This window comes from Diabrotica undecimpunctata, chromosome 10, assembly GCF_040954645.1.
Source record: "Diabrotica undecimpunctata isolate CICGRU chromosome 10, icDiaUnde3, whole genome shotgun sequence".
In the NCBI taxonomy this organism is placed as follows: Eukaryota; Metazoa; Arthropoda; class Insecta; order Coleoptera; family Chrysomelidae; genus Diabrotica; species Diabrotica undecimpunctata.
Genome location: NC_092812.1, coordinates 50,768,363 through 50,783,637, shown reverse-complemented (window position 1 = coordinate 50,783,637; position 15,275 = coordinate 50,768,363). Strand labels below are relative to the sequence as shown.

The window sequence follows — 15,275 nt, the reverse complement described above, 5'->3', positions numbered from 1 at the left end:
TTCTTTCTCTGAAATTTTGCTGAGTCTGGATTTCCGTAATTTGTTTTTCGTTTTCCTTAACTTTTTCTTATATCTCTCGCTTGTCTTCTTGTATCGCGTTTTCAAATTTGATATCTAACTCCTTTAAATTTTCTTTCATTTGATCTTTTTTTCTCATATTTTGTTTTTCCATCTCTTTTTTTATCATTTTCAAATATCCTTTTATTTCTTTTTCGGTCTTTTCTATATGTTCCTCCATTTTCCTCTTGTCCTCTTCTAAGGCTTGTTTTGTCTCCTGTTGATTTTCTTTTATAGTTTGTTTTGTTTCTTGTTGATTTTTTTCCATTGTTTGTAATTGTAACTGCATAAGTTGTAAAATTTTCTCTATTCCTGATAATTTCTGACTTTTTGTCTCTACTATTGTTGTTTCTAAAATCCTTTCTTATTCTATAATTTCTTCTTGTCTTTGGTTTTCCTTGCTTTTATTCATAGTTCCATACATTGTGTTGATATTTAATAAATCTACTTCCTAGCCAGATATGAAATTTTATTTAATGGAATCTCCCCGCTGGATGTCAAAACATTACAATTTTCTTAATTTGTTGCAAATACGACAATTGTTTTTTACACAAAACCAAAAAAAATGTTTATAAAATGTTACCAAATGTGAATAAAATTTTTAAATGAAGTTGTTATAATTTGTAAATATCAATAAAAATCAAATATCGCAGAAATGGCATATATCCAAAAATAATTTTAATTCGATCAATAAACTCTCAACCACCTGCGAATTTCATTTCCAATTGCCTTCCTTCTCAAATGCAACTATTAGTTTTTTAATTGCCCCACGCGTTGGGAAGCCAGTTATTATGGATTGCAAACTATTACTCTTATGATGTTTTTTAAACTTTAATTTGCCTTAGGATTAATTTTGCAAAACAAATAGATTTTTTTTAATTAATTTTTAATCTCAGAGCTATTTTTATCGTTAATTTTTCTACGAGGGTTTAAAGTAATATATATGGGTACTTTTGCCTTTGAGGGAGAAATGAACAATGGGAAAATAAATAAATTTGTGATAATAAATTATCAAACAATTTTTTTAATTTACTTTCAATTTATTAAATCAAATAAATTTATAATTAAACCAATAACCTATGCTTTAATACGTATAATTAAACTTAAAAATTCTCTAATATTTATACACAAATTACCAATATTTATTATGGCTTGTACTAGAAGATCTCCTAATTAAATTTTATATTTATTATGAAAGCGAATAGCTGAACAAAATGTTAGAAGAATCAAATTAGTTATGACATCGTTACGAGTGTGGTTGAAAGTCCTTTTTTTATTGTATATCAAACTGACTTTTTCTGTACACAATTTTTCTATTGGCTCCTTTTCTCTTCCGACTGTGCTCTGACCACCTACTACTCGTATTCTTGGATGCTTCACATACCCCCGTTCTCCTTAGCTGGTGAAAGTCTCCGACACACATTAACGCCGCTTCATTTTCTCCAAAACATCTCCTAAATAAACACCTATCCCACAGGAACATACTTTTTACTAATCGAAAGGATTTTCACTTCATCGATTAACACTAGATATATGCTACACCTGTTTTCCTTACTGCAGGATGTAAATTCCGTTTTGAACTGCTACTACTCCTTTGGCTAATCTACCAATCAGATTCCAGCATCATACTCTCCACACCTTAAATTTCAACCAATCACATTCCATACTTTCTCAGTAAACAAACTCGCTGTCGTCATGACCTTATATCATTTGGTATTTCCAATTTCATAAATAATTCATTTCTTTTTTTTTTACAAGTCTCGATATAGCAATATAACTAAACATCAAGATTATCTACCCTCATCTTTTACTAAAAACTTTCTCCTTACTTTCAAAATTCTGTGTACAAAAGATTTCTATTTTGTACTCAAAGAATTCTTATACCTGTGCCTTTGACATAATTGTTTATTAAAAACCGACTATTGCTATAATACCGATATCTATCCGCTTTATCATAGCTTAGAAAAACCATTACTCATTCTTATTTATTTGGTTTTTACAGAAATAATTCTCCTGTTTATTTATTAAATCGAATTTAGTGGTCGACGAAATTAAATTTATATTATATTTTTTTTTTAAATATTTTAGACCAATTCAAACCACAACAACATGTAGGTCGTAAAGATAAAAAAGATAAACCCAAATTACATAAAAGACATAAATATTAACTTATAGGCATTAAGATCCGTTAATTTTCCTAACTAACGGGTTTATTAAGTTGAATTTGTCTGTCTGTGTTATAAATTTTATGATAGCTAATACATTTTTATAATCTTATTTTCAAGGATTTTTTTATTCTCCCATATATTCACCACTGGGTTTTTGGAGAATTAAATACATTAAATAATTGAAGACAGTAATATATTTTACGCAACATCTAACAAAAAGGATAGGTTAGTAATCATATAATAATATAAAAATGATGTACCTACTATTGTAAGTTGGTTCTATTTTAAACGTTAAATTATTATACGTTGACTTTATCTATTAAGTTAGATATGTAATAAAATCAATTGGCTAATCAGATACTTTTATGTTATTTAGAATAAAATTTCCGAGATCCATTCTTCTAATCTTTCCTGTTGCAGTTTTTGGAATGGAATCTACTATCCATACACCTCCCCTTAATTTCTGACTATCAGCAACTTTTTCGTTAACAAAGGTTTGTATTTCTTTTGCACAACTTTGATCGAATCCAGGAATTAGTACAACAAATGCTCTGGGATGTTCACCGTCAACTTCATGCGGAACACCTATTACTGCAGCTTCTTTAACGGCAGGATGTAAAAGTAAAACGTTTTCTATAATAGCTGGAAGCACATGCCATCCACGGTATTTAAAGATTTCTTTAATTCTATTCTCAACGTAAAAACATTCATCTTCATCATAATAGACAACATCACCAGTTTTAAAATACCCCTCTGTGTCATATGCAGAAGACGTATCCATTTTAAAATAACCATTCATTAAATAACCGTCCCATTTCAATCTAAGTTCTCCTTGTCGATTGGGACCAAGCACTTCTTCTGTATCAATATCTACTACCTGCAAAAAATTTAATGCCATGTAATAATGACGTATATATATATATATATATATATATATATATATATATACCAGCCAACTTTAAAACCTAATACTAAAAATTACTTTATATGTAACTTAGTAGCAGCTCAAAAAATTCAAATTAATACTTGAAGAGACAAAATCGATTCTGCAAAAGATGCTAAACCACTCTGCAAAATAAATTCCCGATATCCAAAGAATAGATATTAAAAACCTGACTAGATATTAAAAAATCGTAGATATTAATAATCATAAGTATATTCTACTTCATTGATCACATCCTTGTTATTATTTTTCCATTTTCATATCCTCCAGTCTAAGTGGTTCATATATTTGCAATTATACTCATTCCTAACTAATAATAATCCCACACTAATCATTCCTCCTGGTCCATACCTAGCATAAAACTCAGACTTTTTCTAATATATGCATCTACCACGTAAAATCAGATTAATAGCTGTATCATAAAATACCAGCCAACCTTAAAGCCTATTAAGCCATGTATCATATAACACCAGCCTTAAAGCCAATAGTTTATATGTAACTTAGTAGCAGCCCAACAGGTTCAAATTAAAGTTTTTTTTTTATTTAACATCCAATGTTTATTGCAAGCTGTCTCATAACAAACAATGAGCAATATGTATAATTTATGTACAATAACATAGTGGGAAGCAGCTAGTGGCAAGCACCCAGGTAAGACAAAATATAAATATAATCTATGATATAACAATTAATTCAAACTTCAACTTAACAAACAAAGTTTAATACAGATAAACATCACTGACACACATATGAGTATTACAAGACTAAAAAAACAAATTTAGAAAAGATTTAGAAAACACCAGAATAGAAACTTGTTATTTCACCGCACCATGACACTATGCTCTGTTCCTCCTGATTTACTAGAGGTCCAAAGGGTCTGGTCGTTTTAATCTTCTTACGTGTGAAATGTTGAGCAGATCCGTGGCCAGCGGATTTGGATGGCAGTATAGTCTGGTCTTGTATATAGAGTTTACAGCAGATATTGCGTCGCTAACTGTTGGTAACTGTAAATTGTAGTGTAATCTGTGGTTCGTGATATAACAAGGGGCATTACAGATCTGGCGCAGTACTTTCGATTGGAAACGTTGAATTTTTTGTATGTTGGTATTACTTGCTGTACCCCAGATTTGTGCTTCATATTTCCATACCGGTTTTAAAATACATTTATATATCAGAAGTTTGTTCCCCAGGCTAAGATTTGATTTTCGACTCATGTACCAATACATTTTCCTGTAGATTAAGCCGAGTTAAAGGCGTTTCTTCCAGATGTGGATGTCCCAATTAAGTTTGCTATCCAAATGAATTCCTAAGTATTTAACGACGGTATTAACTGGTAGTGGAGTGTTGTTTATAGAAACTGGTGGCGCGACAACTTTTTTTAAAATAAACGTTATTTGTGTTGATTTTAAACTGTTAACTTAAACTCGCCACAAATTAAGCCAGCTCTCTAGTTTAAGTAGATGATTTTGTACTACCTGGGATGCTTCAGTTACTGTAGAATTTGAAGCCATGATAACTGTGATATCGGCATATGTGGAGGGTGTAGAGGGTGGGTCCTAGCATGCTTCCTTATTGAACTCCGGAACAAATTTTAAACAGGTTAGTAATTTCCCCACCTCTTTTAACTTGAAAGAATCAATCTGTCAGGTAGGATCTTAAAAGTGAACTTATGGGATGAGGAAATATGGATTTAATTTTGGAGATAAGACCTACATGCCAAACTTTGTCGAATGCTTGAGAGACATCTAGAAATGCAGCAGTACAGTAGGTCCAGGAAGAAGAAGAACATCTTGGTTAAAGAACTTCATAATCTGGTTCAATACAACATCTGTGCAGCTTTTCCGCGCTGCTGCAGATAAGATAAAGATTGCCATGATGATCGCCAACATTCGTAACGGATAGTTACATCAAGAAGAAGAAGAAGAACCATGTTGTTTCCTAAACCCAAACTGATAATTCGGTAAAACATTACTGTCATATAAAATAAGCTCCAGTTTTCTCAGAAAAAGACGTTAAAATACTTTGGATATAATAGGCAACAAGCTAATTGGGCGGTATGAAGATACTTCCGTGTCATCCTTATTAGGTTTTGGAATAATAACAATTTGAGCAACTTTCCATTGGAGTGGAAAATAACCTGTTTTTAATATTGGATTAAATATACAAGTAATTAAACTTACGTAGATATTAAATCATATATATCCAGGTGACTTTTTCAATTTCCAGATTATCAATTATTTCTTTGATTTCAGATTTCTCAACTAAATGGATGTTTTTATTTCTTCTCTATGGGGAACAGTTATGAATTTGGCTTTGTAGATCTATGAAGAAAGGGGAATGATCTGATGAGAGGTCAAATGAAGGAGAAATTTGGAAGTAGGTATGTGATATTTCTTTTACTATAGGAAATCAATAAGATTGGGAATTTTTTGTCTATCAGTAGGCCAATACGTAAGCTCTCCAGTAGAGAAAGGAATTAAATGATTCTCATTAATATTTTTTATTAATTCTAGTCCACGTGAGGTTACGATTTTGGAACTCCATTTATGATGTTTAGAATTATAATCTCCAGCAGTAATGAAACGGTGTCCTAGCATCTTAAAGTATTCAGTAAAATGATCAGCTTTAATTATTTTATTCGGTGGACAGTAAACAGCAGATAGAATAATCGGGCCTTGTGAATCTTCGGCCGACACTGATGTGGCTTTGATGTTAACTGTACTAATTTTATTTGTTTCATAATGTTATTTCTTATAATAATTGCCGTACCTTCGTGGGCTTTACATAATGGATGTTGAGTTATATAGGTTGAATATTTGGGAATATGGAAATGGGTCTTAATAGTCATGTGTGATTCGGAAATAAACATAACATTTAGATTATGAGAGTAAATAAATGCTTTACCTTCGCGGAAATGAGTGGTTAAGCCATTGGCATTCCAACAGCACATCTTTAGTTTAGTGTTGAAGGTTAAGCTTAGATATCAGAGACAGTATGAGATCAAACATCTGTTCTTTCCATTAACTTATGTACTAGTAGTTCTAGAATATTTTGTATATGTTGAGGAGAGTTTTTATCTCTAAGTGTTGGACTTTTTTTTTCTGTAGCTCTTTGTATACTGAGCATCCCTTATAGCTGGCAGGATGATTTTCTAGACAGTTTACACATTGAACATCTTGCATATTTTTTGGTTTTGGGCATTGAGATGATAGGTGATCGCCCACGCATTTTACACAGCGTGCACTCCTGTGGTAATAATTTATGTTGTTTGCGTTTTAAAGTTGAAGTATGCAGCTTTTTTATGCAATTTTGGATTTTGCCGCATATGTAGTCATTTTCTTTAAAGATGTTAACTAAATAAATAAACGTTGCGCGGTTGTTTCTATTTTTTACAATTCTCATGAGATCAATAAAATGTATCACTACGGAATTTCCATCGCTAAAGCTGAATATTTGAAATATAAAGCACGAAATTTCCGTTCTAAGTTTTGACAACAAATGTAAGGCATTTGAAATATGTCTAAGAACGCTGAATTTTAATTTTCACACTATAAAGCGTTCTTAAACGATATAAAGCATTTAAAACTACTTTTGTTTAATTACACAAGTATGTTTTTCAAAACCACATAAGTTCAGCTACAAATCCCACCTAATACTGTCTTCGTGAAAGCATTTTCTGTGACGTGCATTCGTTTATAATGTGAAAGTTTCTCAGCCTTTTTCAAGTACATTTCAAATGCCTCATATTTGTTGCCAAAACTCAAAGTCGAAGTTTTATGTTATAGATTTGAAAAATTATAATTATAACTTTTATAGCAACCGGTCAATGTAAGAGATAATTTTTATTTATTTAACAAATTTATAGAAATTGATTTTGTATGTGACGAAATACAAAAATTGCATACCAAATTTGCACTCTTCACCTTTAAAACGTATTTTTTGAAATCCGTTGTCGATAAAACACTTTGATCAAGAGATATGAAATTTTTACCGTTGAGTTAATACAAATTTATCTAAATTTGATTTCGCGCGCATAACTGACATTCAAAATCGCTTTAAGCGTTGTTTCTGAGAGAACGGTTTATTCTACAGTGCTAAAAAACATTGAAACATTTTTTTAATGGGTTTAGCAATTCTGCATATTATCTCGTCGGGTTACAAGCAAAATGCACTAAGTCAAAAAAGTGGCTTTTGAGTTATTGCATTTTTAAATTTGACTCATCTTCTTATTCATAATTTAAGGATCCGCGTTAGTTTTTTTAATAAAATGTCCACTCTGTATATCTCCACACATGTTTTAAGAACAATCTTTTATAAAAAAAATATTAAATCTAATAAAGGAAGAACTATAATAAACTAGTTTTTGTTAACCTCGCAATGACTTAATGTGTTTTACCTGAAACTGAAAAATTAATGTATTTTGCTTGTACTTTTATAATCGCATTGTTGACTTATTCGTACTTTAAAGTTTGGTCTTATAGAAAGTACTTAAATAACCTCATAGAAAATTAGTGAAAAAAATTAAAAAACGATTTTTTATTAAGTAAAATATGATAGTATAAAATTATTTAAAATGTTGATATTTTAATTTATAGTATTTCTTCATCCTCTGAATCACTAAGAGATGATGGTTCGGCTGCATTGTCCCTTACTAAGGTTGAAGTTGGTAGACTCTCGTACCAACAGTGAAGAGCAGGAGGTACAATATTTTTTTTACAAAGTTTCACCAAGTCCCTTTTTTTTGCTTCAGAAATTGGCAACTGCTTAGTGTACAATTTAGGAATAGTTAGAATTTTTGAAACGTCCTCTTTAACATTTCTCTTGCTAAGGGTTCGTTTAAAATTAACATGTATACTTTTATACTCATCTGCAAAATTAAATTTATATTGAATGACATTGGGCAACTGTTTTTGATACCTAAAACATTTCACGTTTAGCCAATTAACAGTATTTCCTTCAAAAATTCGTTATGTTCAATTTCTCTTGTTTTGTAAGCAGATTTATCACCTTTTCTGTTTTTTCTTGCCATTCTAAAGATATTCTCGTATTCATGTACACTAAAAATATCTATTTTGTGCTTGGCGGTTTCGATGGAACTGTGCATAGAATCCACTTCCATGTAGGAATGCCCACTCTCCATAAACTTCTGTTCAATGACATCAAGGGTTGGATGGCATTGGACAGTATGAAGCAATACAGCGGCTACTTGAATGTTCCGATTTTGGCCACCACACGTATCAGAGAAGATAGTTAAATGCATCACATTTTTTCTATTCTCTGTTAATGATTGTATATAAAGTGACAAACAGGTGCCAATTTCACAGCTACCCCTTTTTCCATTTACTTCTGTCCAAAAATAACAAAATGCGTCATTGGGTGGAGCAGATTCATAAATTGTAAAATTGTATAAGTTTAGTTTCCGTAAATAATAAAGCAAACTAATTTCAGATGTTGGAATATGTAACACACTTTGCATGTCACAGGAAATGGATATGAAACCATTTTCATCAGTTGCTCTCTTTTTGTCGGCTTCTTTTTCTTTCATAGCTGCATCCTTTCTTTCTAAATGCATCTGATACTTTTGTTCCAGCTTTGTCCTCTCCTCTGGAGCGGCCTTTTCATATTCGCTGCAAGTCATGCATTGATCCTTCTTTGGTTTGAAAAAGGAAAAATTATATTCCTTACAGAAGATTCGTCTGTAAGTAATGCTGCTTACTTTTGGCATATTATTTCTTTGGCAATCTTCTAAAAAGAGACCATGCAACTTTTTTATATTCAGATTTTTATCTAGGTAGAGTCTTTTTGTTGACTTCCTTGTATAGTGACTTTCCATCACTGGGAAACTCTCAATATGATTTTTCACTCTTAATCTAATTTCATCCGATGTTTTGTTGCACGGAATATGTTTACCTCGATTGTCTTCACCTCCATATTCCCCACTCTGACTTTTATATTGAAATGCATTGATGATTGGTAAATTTGAAATACAGAGTGTTGCACAGAAAAACTTTTGGCATACTTGTATCTTATGATTGTTACTTAAAAAGTAGTTTTTAGCATTATTTCTTTGTTTGCTGTCATTGCCCTTTCTAGGTCTACGTGTTTTCACTTCTTTAGACAAAACGTTCATTAATATAAAATCTCTTTGCCTGTTAAATTCTAAATTCCAGTAAGTACGACATAATTCAGTACGATCCTCCGGTGAAAAATTGTTACTGCATTTATACCTGCAACGAGAGCAATCAACAGGTTTAGGTAGCTTTGGTGCCTGCGTTTTTCCTGTTCTGCTTTTATAAGGTAAACCTTCAATCTTCTTTTTTCTTTCTATGCTTCTTTTCCAAAGCGCTGGTTTCGCTTGGTTCCACCTTACTCGTTTCTCTTCTGTTATTGGGTTTTCTCTTTTTTGACCTGCAACGTTTTCATCTATTATCAAATTTTGTTCTTTCTTTAGACTCACCTCCCTTTCCGAACAATCACTTTCATTGTCTGACGAAACAGGCGGTATCCAGTCTCTATCTTTAAAAAAAAAAAAGGTGCAGATCACATATCTATGATTGTGACAGCTCATCCAAGTTGTCATTTGTCACATGTCACCCCAACATTTCCGTTAGATCAGGAGCCATTCTGTCTCCGGCTTCTTCAAGTAATGTATCCTTTCTTAAATTATTTTAAAGTGTTTGTTTGTCCATTTGTAGTGTAGTGTAATGTACATTTATATGTTTATGACATCTTGTTCTTGCCGGATAGGCCACAATTGACGAAGTAAGTCTATAAACGTTAATCACATAAAAACCTTTTTTCAACCATAAACTTCGAGTTTTTATCGAAGTTAATCAATTTATTAAAAAAAAACGTTTCTTGGCTTATTTCAGATGCCCCTGAAGATGATCTAGGGATCGAAAGTACTTGGGCAAGATTTAATTAAACTGGCTCGATATATGCCTTTTATCTGATCAAAGTATAATTTATTGTTGTAAATTTCATGTTATAGCTTTTGAAGACCACGTTCAAAAAATAGAAATTTCACAGCGATTGGTCAATGAAAGTGAGAAAATTTTATTGATCTCACGAGAATCTCACTTCATTTGCGACAAAATAAAATTAATTCATATAAAAGCTGCACTCTTCTTCTTTAAAATAAATTTTTATTTTTAAGATTGGACAGTCTTATTAAAAGATATTGAATTTTTACCGTCGAGTTATAACAAATTTTATTTAAAATTGATTTCCCGCGCATAACTGGCCACAAAAACGCTGCTCAATCCAAGCGTTGTTTCTGAGTGACCGATTCACACTACACATAAATTGCTGATAAACATTTTTGCTCAAAATGATCTCAGCTCCATTTTTTTTTAAACATTTTTTCTACGACGTACAGATTCTTGGTAAATCAATTTTGTCCATTCCCCTCCTCTGAGGGATCGTTTCAGGGGAAAACCAGGGGGAGGAGTGGTAAACATTTTGGTATATTTTCTGAAATCCCAAAATAAACATTCTCAGCAAAATTCAGTTTGTTTGTATGAGTGTTAGAGGTTCAGTGGCATTTTCGTCTCGACAACTGGAGTATAAGTTGGTTAAAAAATAAGCTGACCAATAAAAATATTAACAAGATGTATGCACGTACACAAAAAATATTCTATTTACCTTCCATTTCATCTCTTCCTTAATTTTACCAACCGAATTTGGTTTTTTAATGCTCATTTTTGTATGATCTGGTTTAGTAGTATCAAATACGCTAACAATTCCTGCTGTTTCTGTTGTACCATATGCTATTAATATTGATACGTGTGGTAATATCTGCCTTATATTTTCGATTAATCGTTTTGGAACAGGACAGCTACCTGTCAGGAAAAATTGTAAACTGCTAACATTAAGTCCAGGTATTTGTTGTTTGTAAAAATCTACTGCATGATACGTAGCCAAAAATAATGAAGTTACCTAAAAGACAAATAAGTTATATATATATATATATTTATATATATATATATATATATATATATATATATATATATATATATATATATATATATATATATATATATATATATATATATATATATTATATGGCAAAGTAAAACTTAATATTATGTAAAAAGTTTAATCATAATAATTTATTATAATTTCATTTATAAAGAATATAATCTGAATGTTCTAGATGCTTAAAACTGGTTACCTTAATTGACAGTACGTTTTTTCACAGAAACAAGGAACCTAATAATAAAAATAGAAACGAAGTAAAAAATCAAGAATAGCATTTCATTGTGCAAAATACATAAATTTAGTAACATCTACTCCTTTTCCGCTACAGTGATTACGCATTTGTGGCTTGCTTCGGTATCAAAATTCATTCCACTTTTTTCAAGGGGAGCCACACGTCTTCTTTCATTTCGGCTACAATGTACTAGTTGCTTAGTTAAACTATTTTCATCCACTCTGTTTATATTTTAATTCCATTTTGTTCTGTATTCTTTTATCTTCTTATTACCATGTAGATATTTAGTTTTTCTCTTACCTCTTTATTTCTGTTTCTGTCGAGTAATGTCTTACAGTCTTTGGAGAAATTTAGATTCTAAACTTGTGCAAAGCAAAGCAATGGAAATCTAAAGCAACTCTAAAGCAAAGCAATGAAAATGAATTATTGGAGAAGATGTTGCCAACTCACTAGAAGAGATAGAGTAAGGAATACTGAAATCAGAGAGCGTATGGGCATAGACATTGACGTCCTGGAAACTATAGAATGCAAAGGGCTGAAATGGTATGGCCATGTAGAAAGGATGAATGATCAACGATGGCCAAAGATAATGTTACAGTGGATCCCCACCAACCGCAGGAAAAAGGGAAGACCAAGAAGATCGTGGAGACAAGAAGTAAAAGATGCAATGGAAGATAGGGGTCTACAAGTAGATGACTGGAACGATCGCAAGCGTTGGAAGCTAGGTTGCGAGAAACGGCGGCAGCTGTAATAAACTCGTTATATATATAACTTGTCTCCTTGCATCGGTACCCAAATTTTATATTCATATAATGGGAGTAACTGTGGTCATTCTTTTATAAAGCTTCACCATTGTTTCTTGTCTTGTCTTGGCAAATAAGCAAAATTTAATAGGGTTTTGGACATTTCAATAGCAAGGTATTTGCAAAACATGCAATTTTTTAAAAGTTCTAGTGTCCACTAAAATGGTATATATTTATACCTAAATCTAAATATTTAATCTGTAAAGAAATAGAAAAACTAGAAATCAGGAGCGAATAAGGTGAACTGCAAATCCAAGCTTACTAGAAGGTATTGAACGATGTTAGGAATAACCTTTTATTCCTATTACATTTTCTTATAATGCATCTATTACATTTACATTGAAAAAATAGGTATTTTTATTTTTTACTAATCTTTTTATTTTGAATGAACAATGTTACTACTGAACTAGTGTAGCTAACATAAAATTAATACTGGAAATAAATAGATATTTATTCTTTCCTCTTCTATCAATGCCTCGACATATCCATATTTTTGTCTACAATATCAATGCAAGTTTAACTGTATTTATGTGAAATCTAGGAAGCACTGATAAACATATAATTTGTTTATAGTAAGATATGTTTGAAATTGGTTGGAAAGTACTTATAAAATTTAGTAAAAGTGCCTGCAAATTTAAGTACAGAAGATAGAATTGATTTGGTTGTGAGAGATCATTATAAAACACATAGAGAAGCAGCTATTATTTTTAATAATAGATATCCCAATACAAATATAAATCATTCCACTGTTACGGAAATATTAAATAAATTTAAGAGTACTAAAAATGTAAAAGTATAAAATATAACTCTGTGATAGAAAATCCAAAACTCTTATTGCGCCAGAGGAAATCGTTGATGCAACAAACTGTAAGTAAAAATACAATAACAAGAATTTTAAAACTAAATAAATACACGCGTTAGGCTTTCACGGCCATCGTCTAACTTGTTAAACTGTTTGTTCGGGCTGTTAGGCCGTTGTCTTCTGATATTAGTTCTAGAAGTTTCGCCAACACTAGGCGTGCTGAAACTGACGCCGCGTTGTACTGCGGAGGCCATATTTATATTTTCTACTCGCCTCCCCTCCACTGGATTCGGCATGAGGGGGCGTGTCGTCGTTTATAGTAGCTTTTCTTTCTTCGTGTTTTGCGGGAAGGGCTTTTGTGGATTTTAATATTGGTATCCATGTTTTGTTGATTTTTAGTCCTTCTTCTATCCGATTAAAATTATTTGGGTGCTTATATATCTCCACCGCTTCACAGTACTACCCAAGGTTGTATCGGGAGAAAAACTTTTCTTTCTAAACAACAAGAGAATTTTTTTAAACGGCGTCCATTTTAAATAGTTTAGGAATCTTCTTGTGTAGTGTCATCATGACATCTCTGTAAGTATTTTTTCTGATTTATTTTTTGTAGTTAGTTCCTCCCAGTCGCTCAAATAAAGGAATCCTTATTCACAACCTAGCTCTTCAACCAAAACATGATTATCGCGAATCAAGTTTCTTTTCTTGTTAAAGGTACAACTAACAGAGTAACAGCACTTTATTTAACTAATTACAACTGACTTTAAAACAGAAATTTGCAGTATCTATAAGAAATTAATTAATAAAGGTATGTCTGCAATTTGTGTGAAAACTACTGATCGGCTGGACTAGTGGACTGCAATATCTCTGACAATCGGGGTTAATATATCGTAATTTGCGTCTCAACATTTCTTGGTCCATTTATTAATACTTGTATGATAATTTCTTGCAGGCTTTCTTTATGTTTTTGATACCGAACTTTCCGCTGACTTTGGAAAACCTGCTTTATATGCTGCTGGCCATATCTTTTCTCCAAAGCTTGAATGAGAGAAGTAGAAAGGGGTCTATCTTGGGGAAGAAATTTCATGACAGTTACTGCCTGTCCTCAAAGCGACACTACTAGGAAAGCTGCCATTTCTTTCTCAGTCCAGATGCAGGTTCGAATTGAAAACGATAAGTTTTCTATTATGTTTGGTCATCGAATGTAAGTGGTTTTAAAATTTTGCTAGTTCTAATTGTACCTACGTTAAAAGATGGTAAAGCCGTTTGTTCAGATTCAACACTACTTACTGAAAAAATATTAGATAAAGAAGCTTGAGTATTAATTTTTTTTCTAACTGACCTAGTTCGCTTTCTAAATTAGATTTTAAATCATTTTGTTGTTTTTCTTCTAATTTGTCTATTCTACAAGTAATTTTACTTACTTCTTACTTAAAATTCTTGTGAAGTTAAGATGAACTATGTATAATTTCTACTTCTGCTATTCTACGTCTCTGTTCTTTTTCTTCCTCGTCTTGCCAATGGTTCTCTTCCTTTTTTGGTCTACGCTTCTCCTTTTCTTTTTCCATTTTTTAAAACCATGCAGGGGGTCCGGACGTATCCATTTCTTTATCAATTTCAGTTGATCTAGTCTTAATCATTAAGTATTACTATTCGCTATCACCAATATTACACTTGTTGAAAATAGAAATGCGAAACACCAACAATATTATATCTAATGTCGCCCAGCCTACTGAATTGTGATTGGTCAAATGGCAACAGTAATTGCAGCCAATCATAATTCAGGGGTCTGTTGCTCATTTTCTGTATTATCGTTGGTCGAACGGCATCTGAGCTGCAGCCAATGATAATTCTGAAAATTGGGCATTGGTCGTCGTGCAGGTCCAATCGTAAAAAAGTCCAAAACGACCGTTACGATTGACCTACTTTTTTTGGCATAAAAGAAGTGCACGACGGCCAGGAAATCAGATCTGGTCAGGATTGGTCCGCAGATCCAGCCTTCTAGGCATGTTAAGATCCTCTGATTGATTAAGTTCTCAGAGCTTCTTGTTTTCTTTCCACAGCTCACCTTTAAACCCGGAACCTAACGTTCCCATCTATAACTACGGTTTGTTTGCAAACCAACGGCGGCCATTTTTGAGGGATTTATCTGTGCTTTTCGACTTAGTCGAATTTGCTAATAATTCCCTTAAAAGCGTCGCTATTTTTCATCGAATTAATCTGTGCTTTTGGACTTAATCCAAAATCTGATTATTTCGGTAGGCTTACAAATAGTGTAAGGAATTTTCTCTTTCAG

General features: G+C 32.1%; 1 protein-coding gene across 2 annotated transcripts in view; it reads right to left on the bottom strand.

Moving 5' to 3' along the window:
• Positions 1-732: 732 nt before the first annotated feature.
• Positions 733-15,275, bottom strand: part of LOC140452406 (luciferin 4-monooxygenase-like) — a 50,738-nt gene continuing 36,195 nt past the window's right edge. The window contains exons 4-5 of one of the 2 annotated variants that reach the window (XM_072546636.1): positions 10,810-11,103; positions 735-3,102 (exon numbers count right to left, since the gene is read on the bottom strand). In XM_072546636.1, the coding sequence (XP_072402737.1) occupies positions 2,575-3,102; positions 10,810-11,103 (822 nt within the window). In that variant the 3' untranslated portion in view covers positions 735-2,574. Of the gene's footprint in view, positions 3,103-10,809; positions 11,104-15,275 lie in introns of both variants that reach the window. The other variant, XM_072546637.1, reaches the window with a different exon arrangement.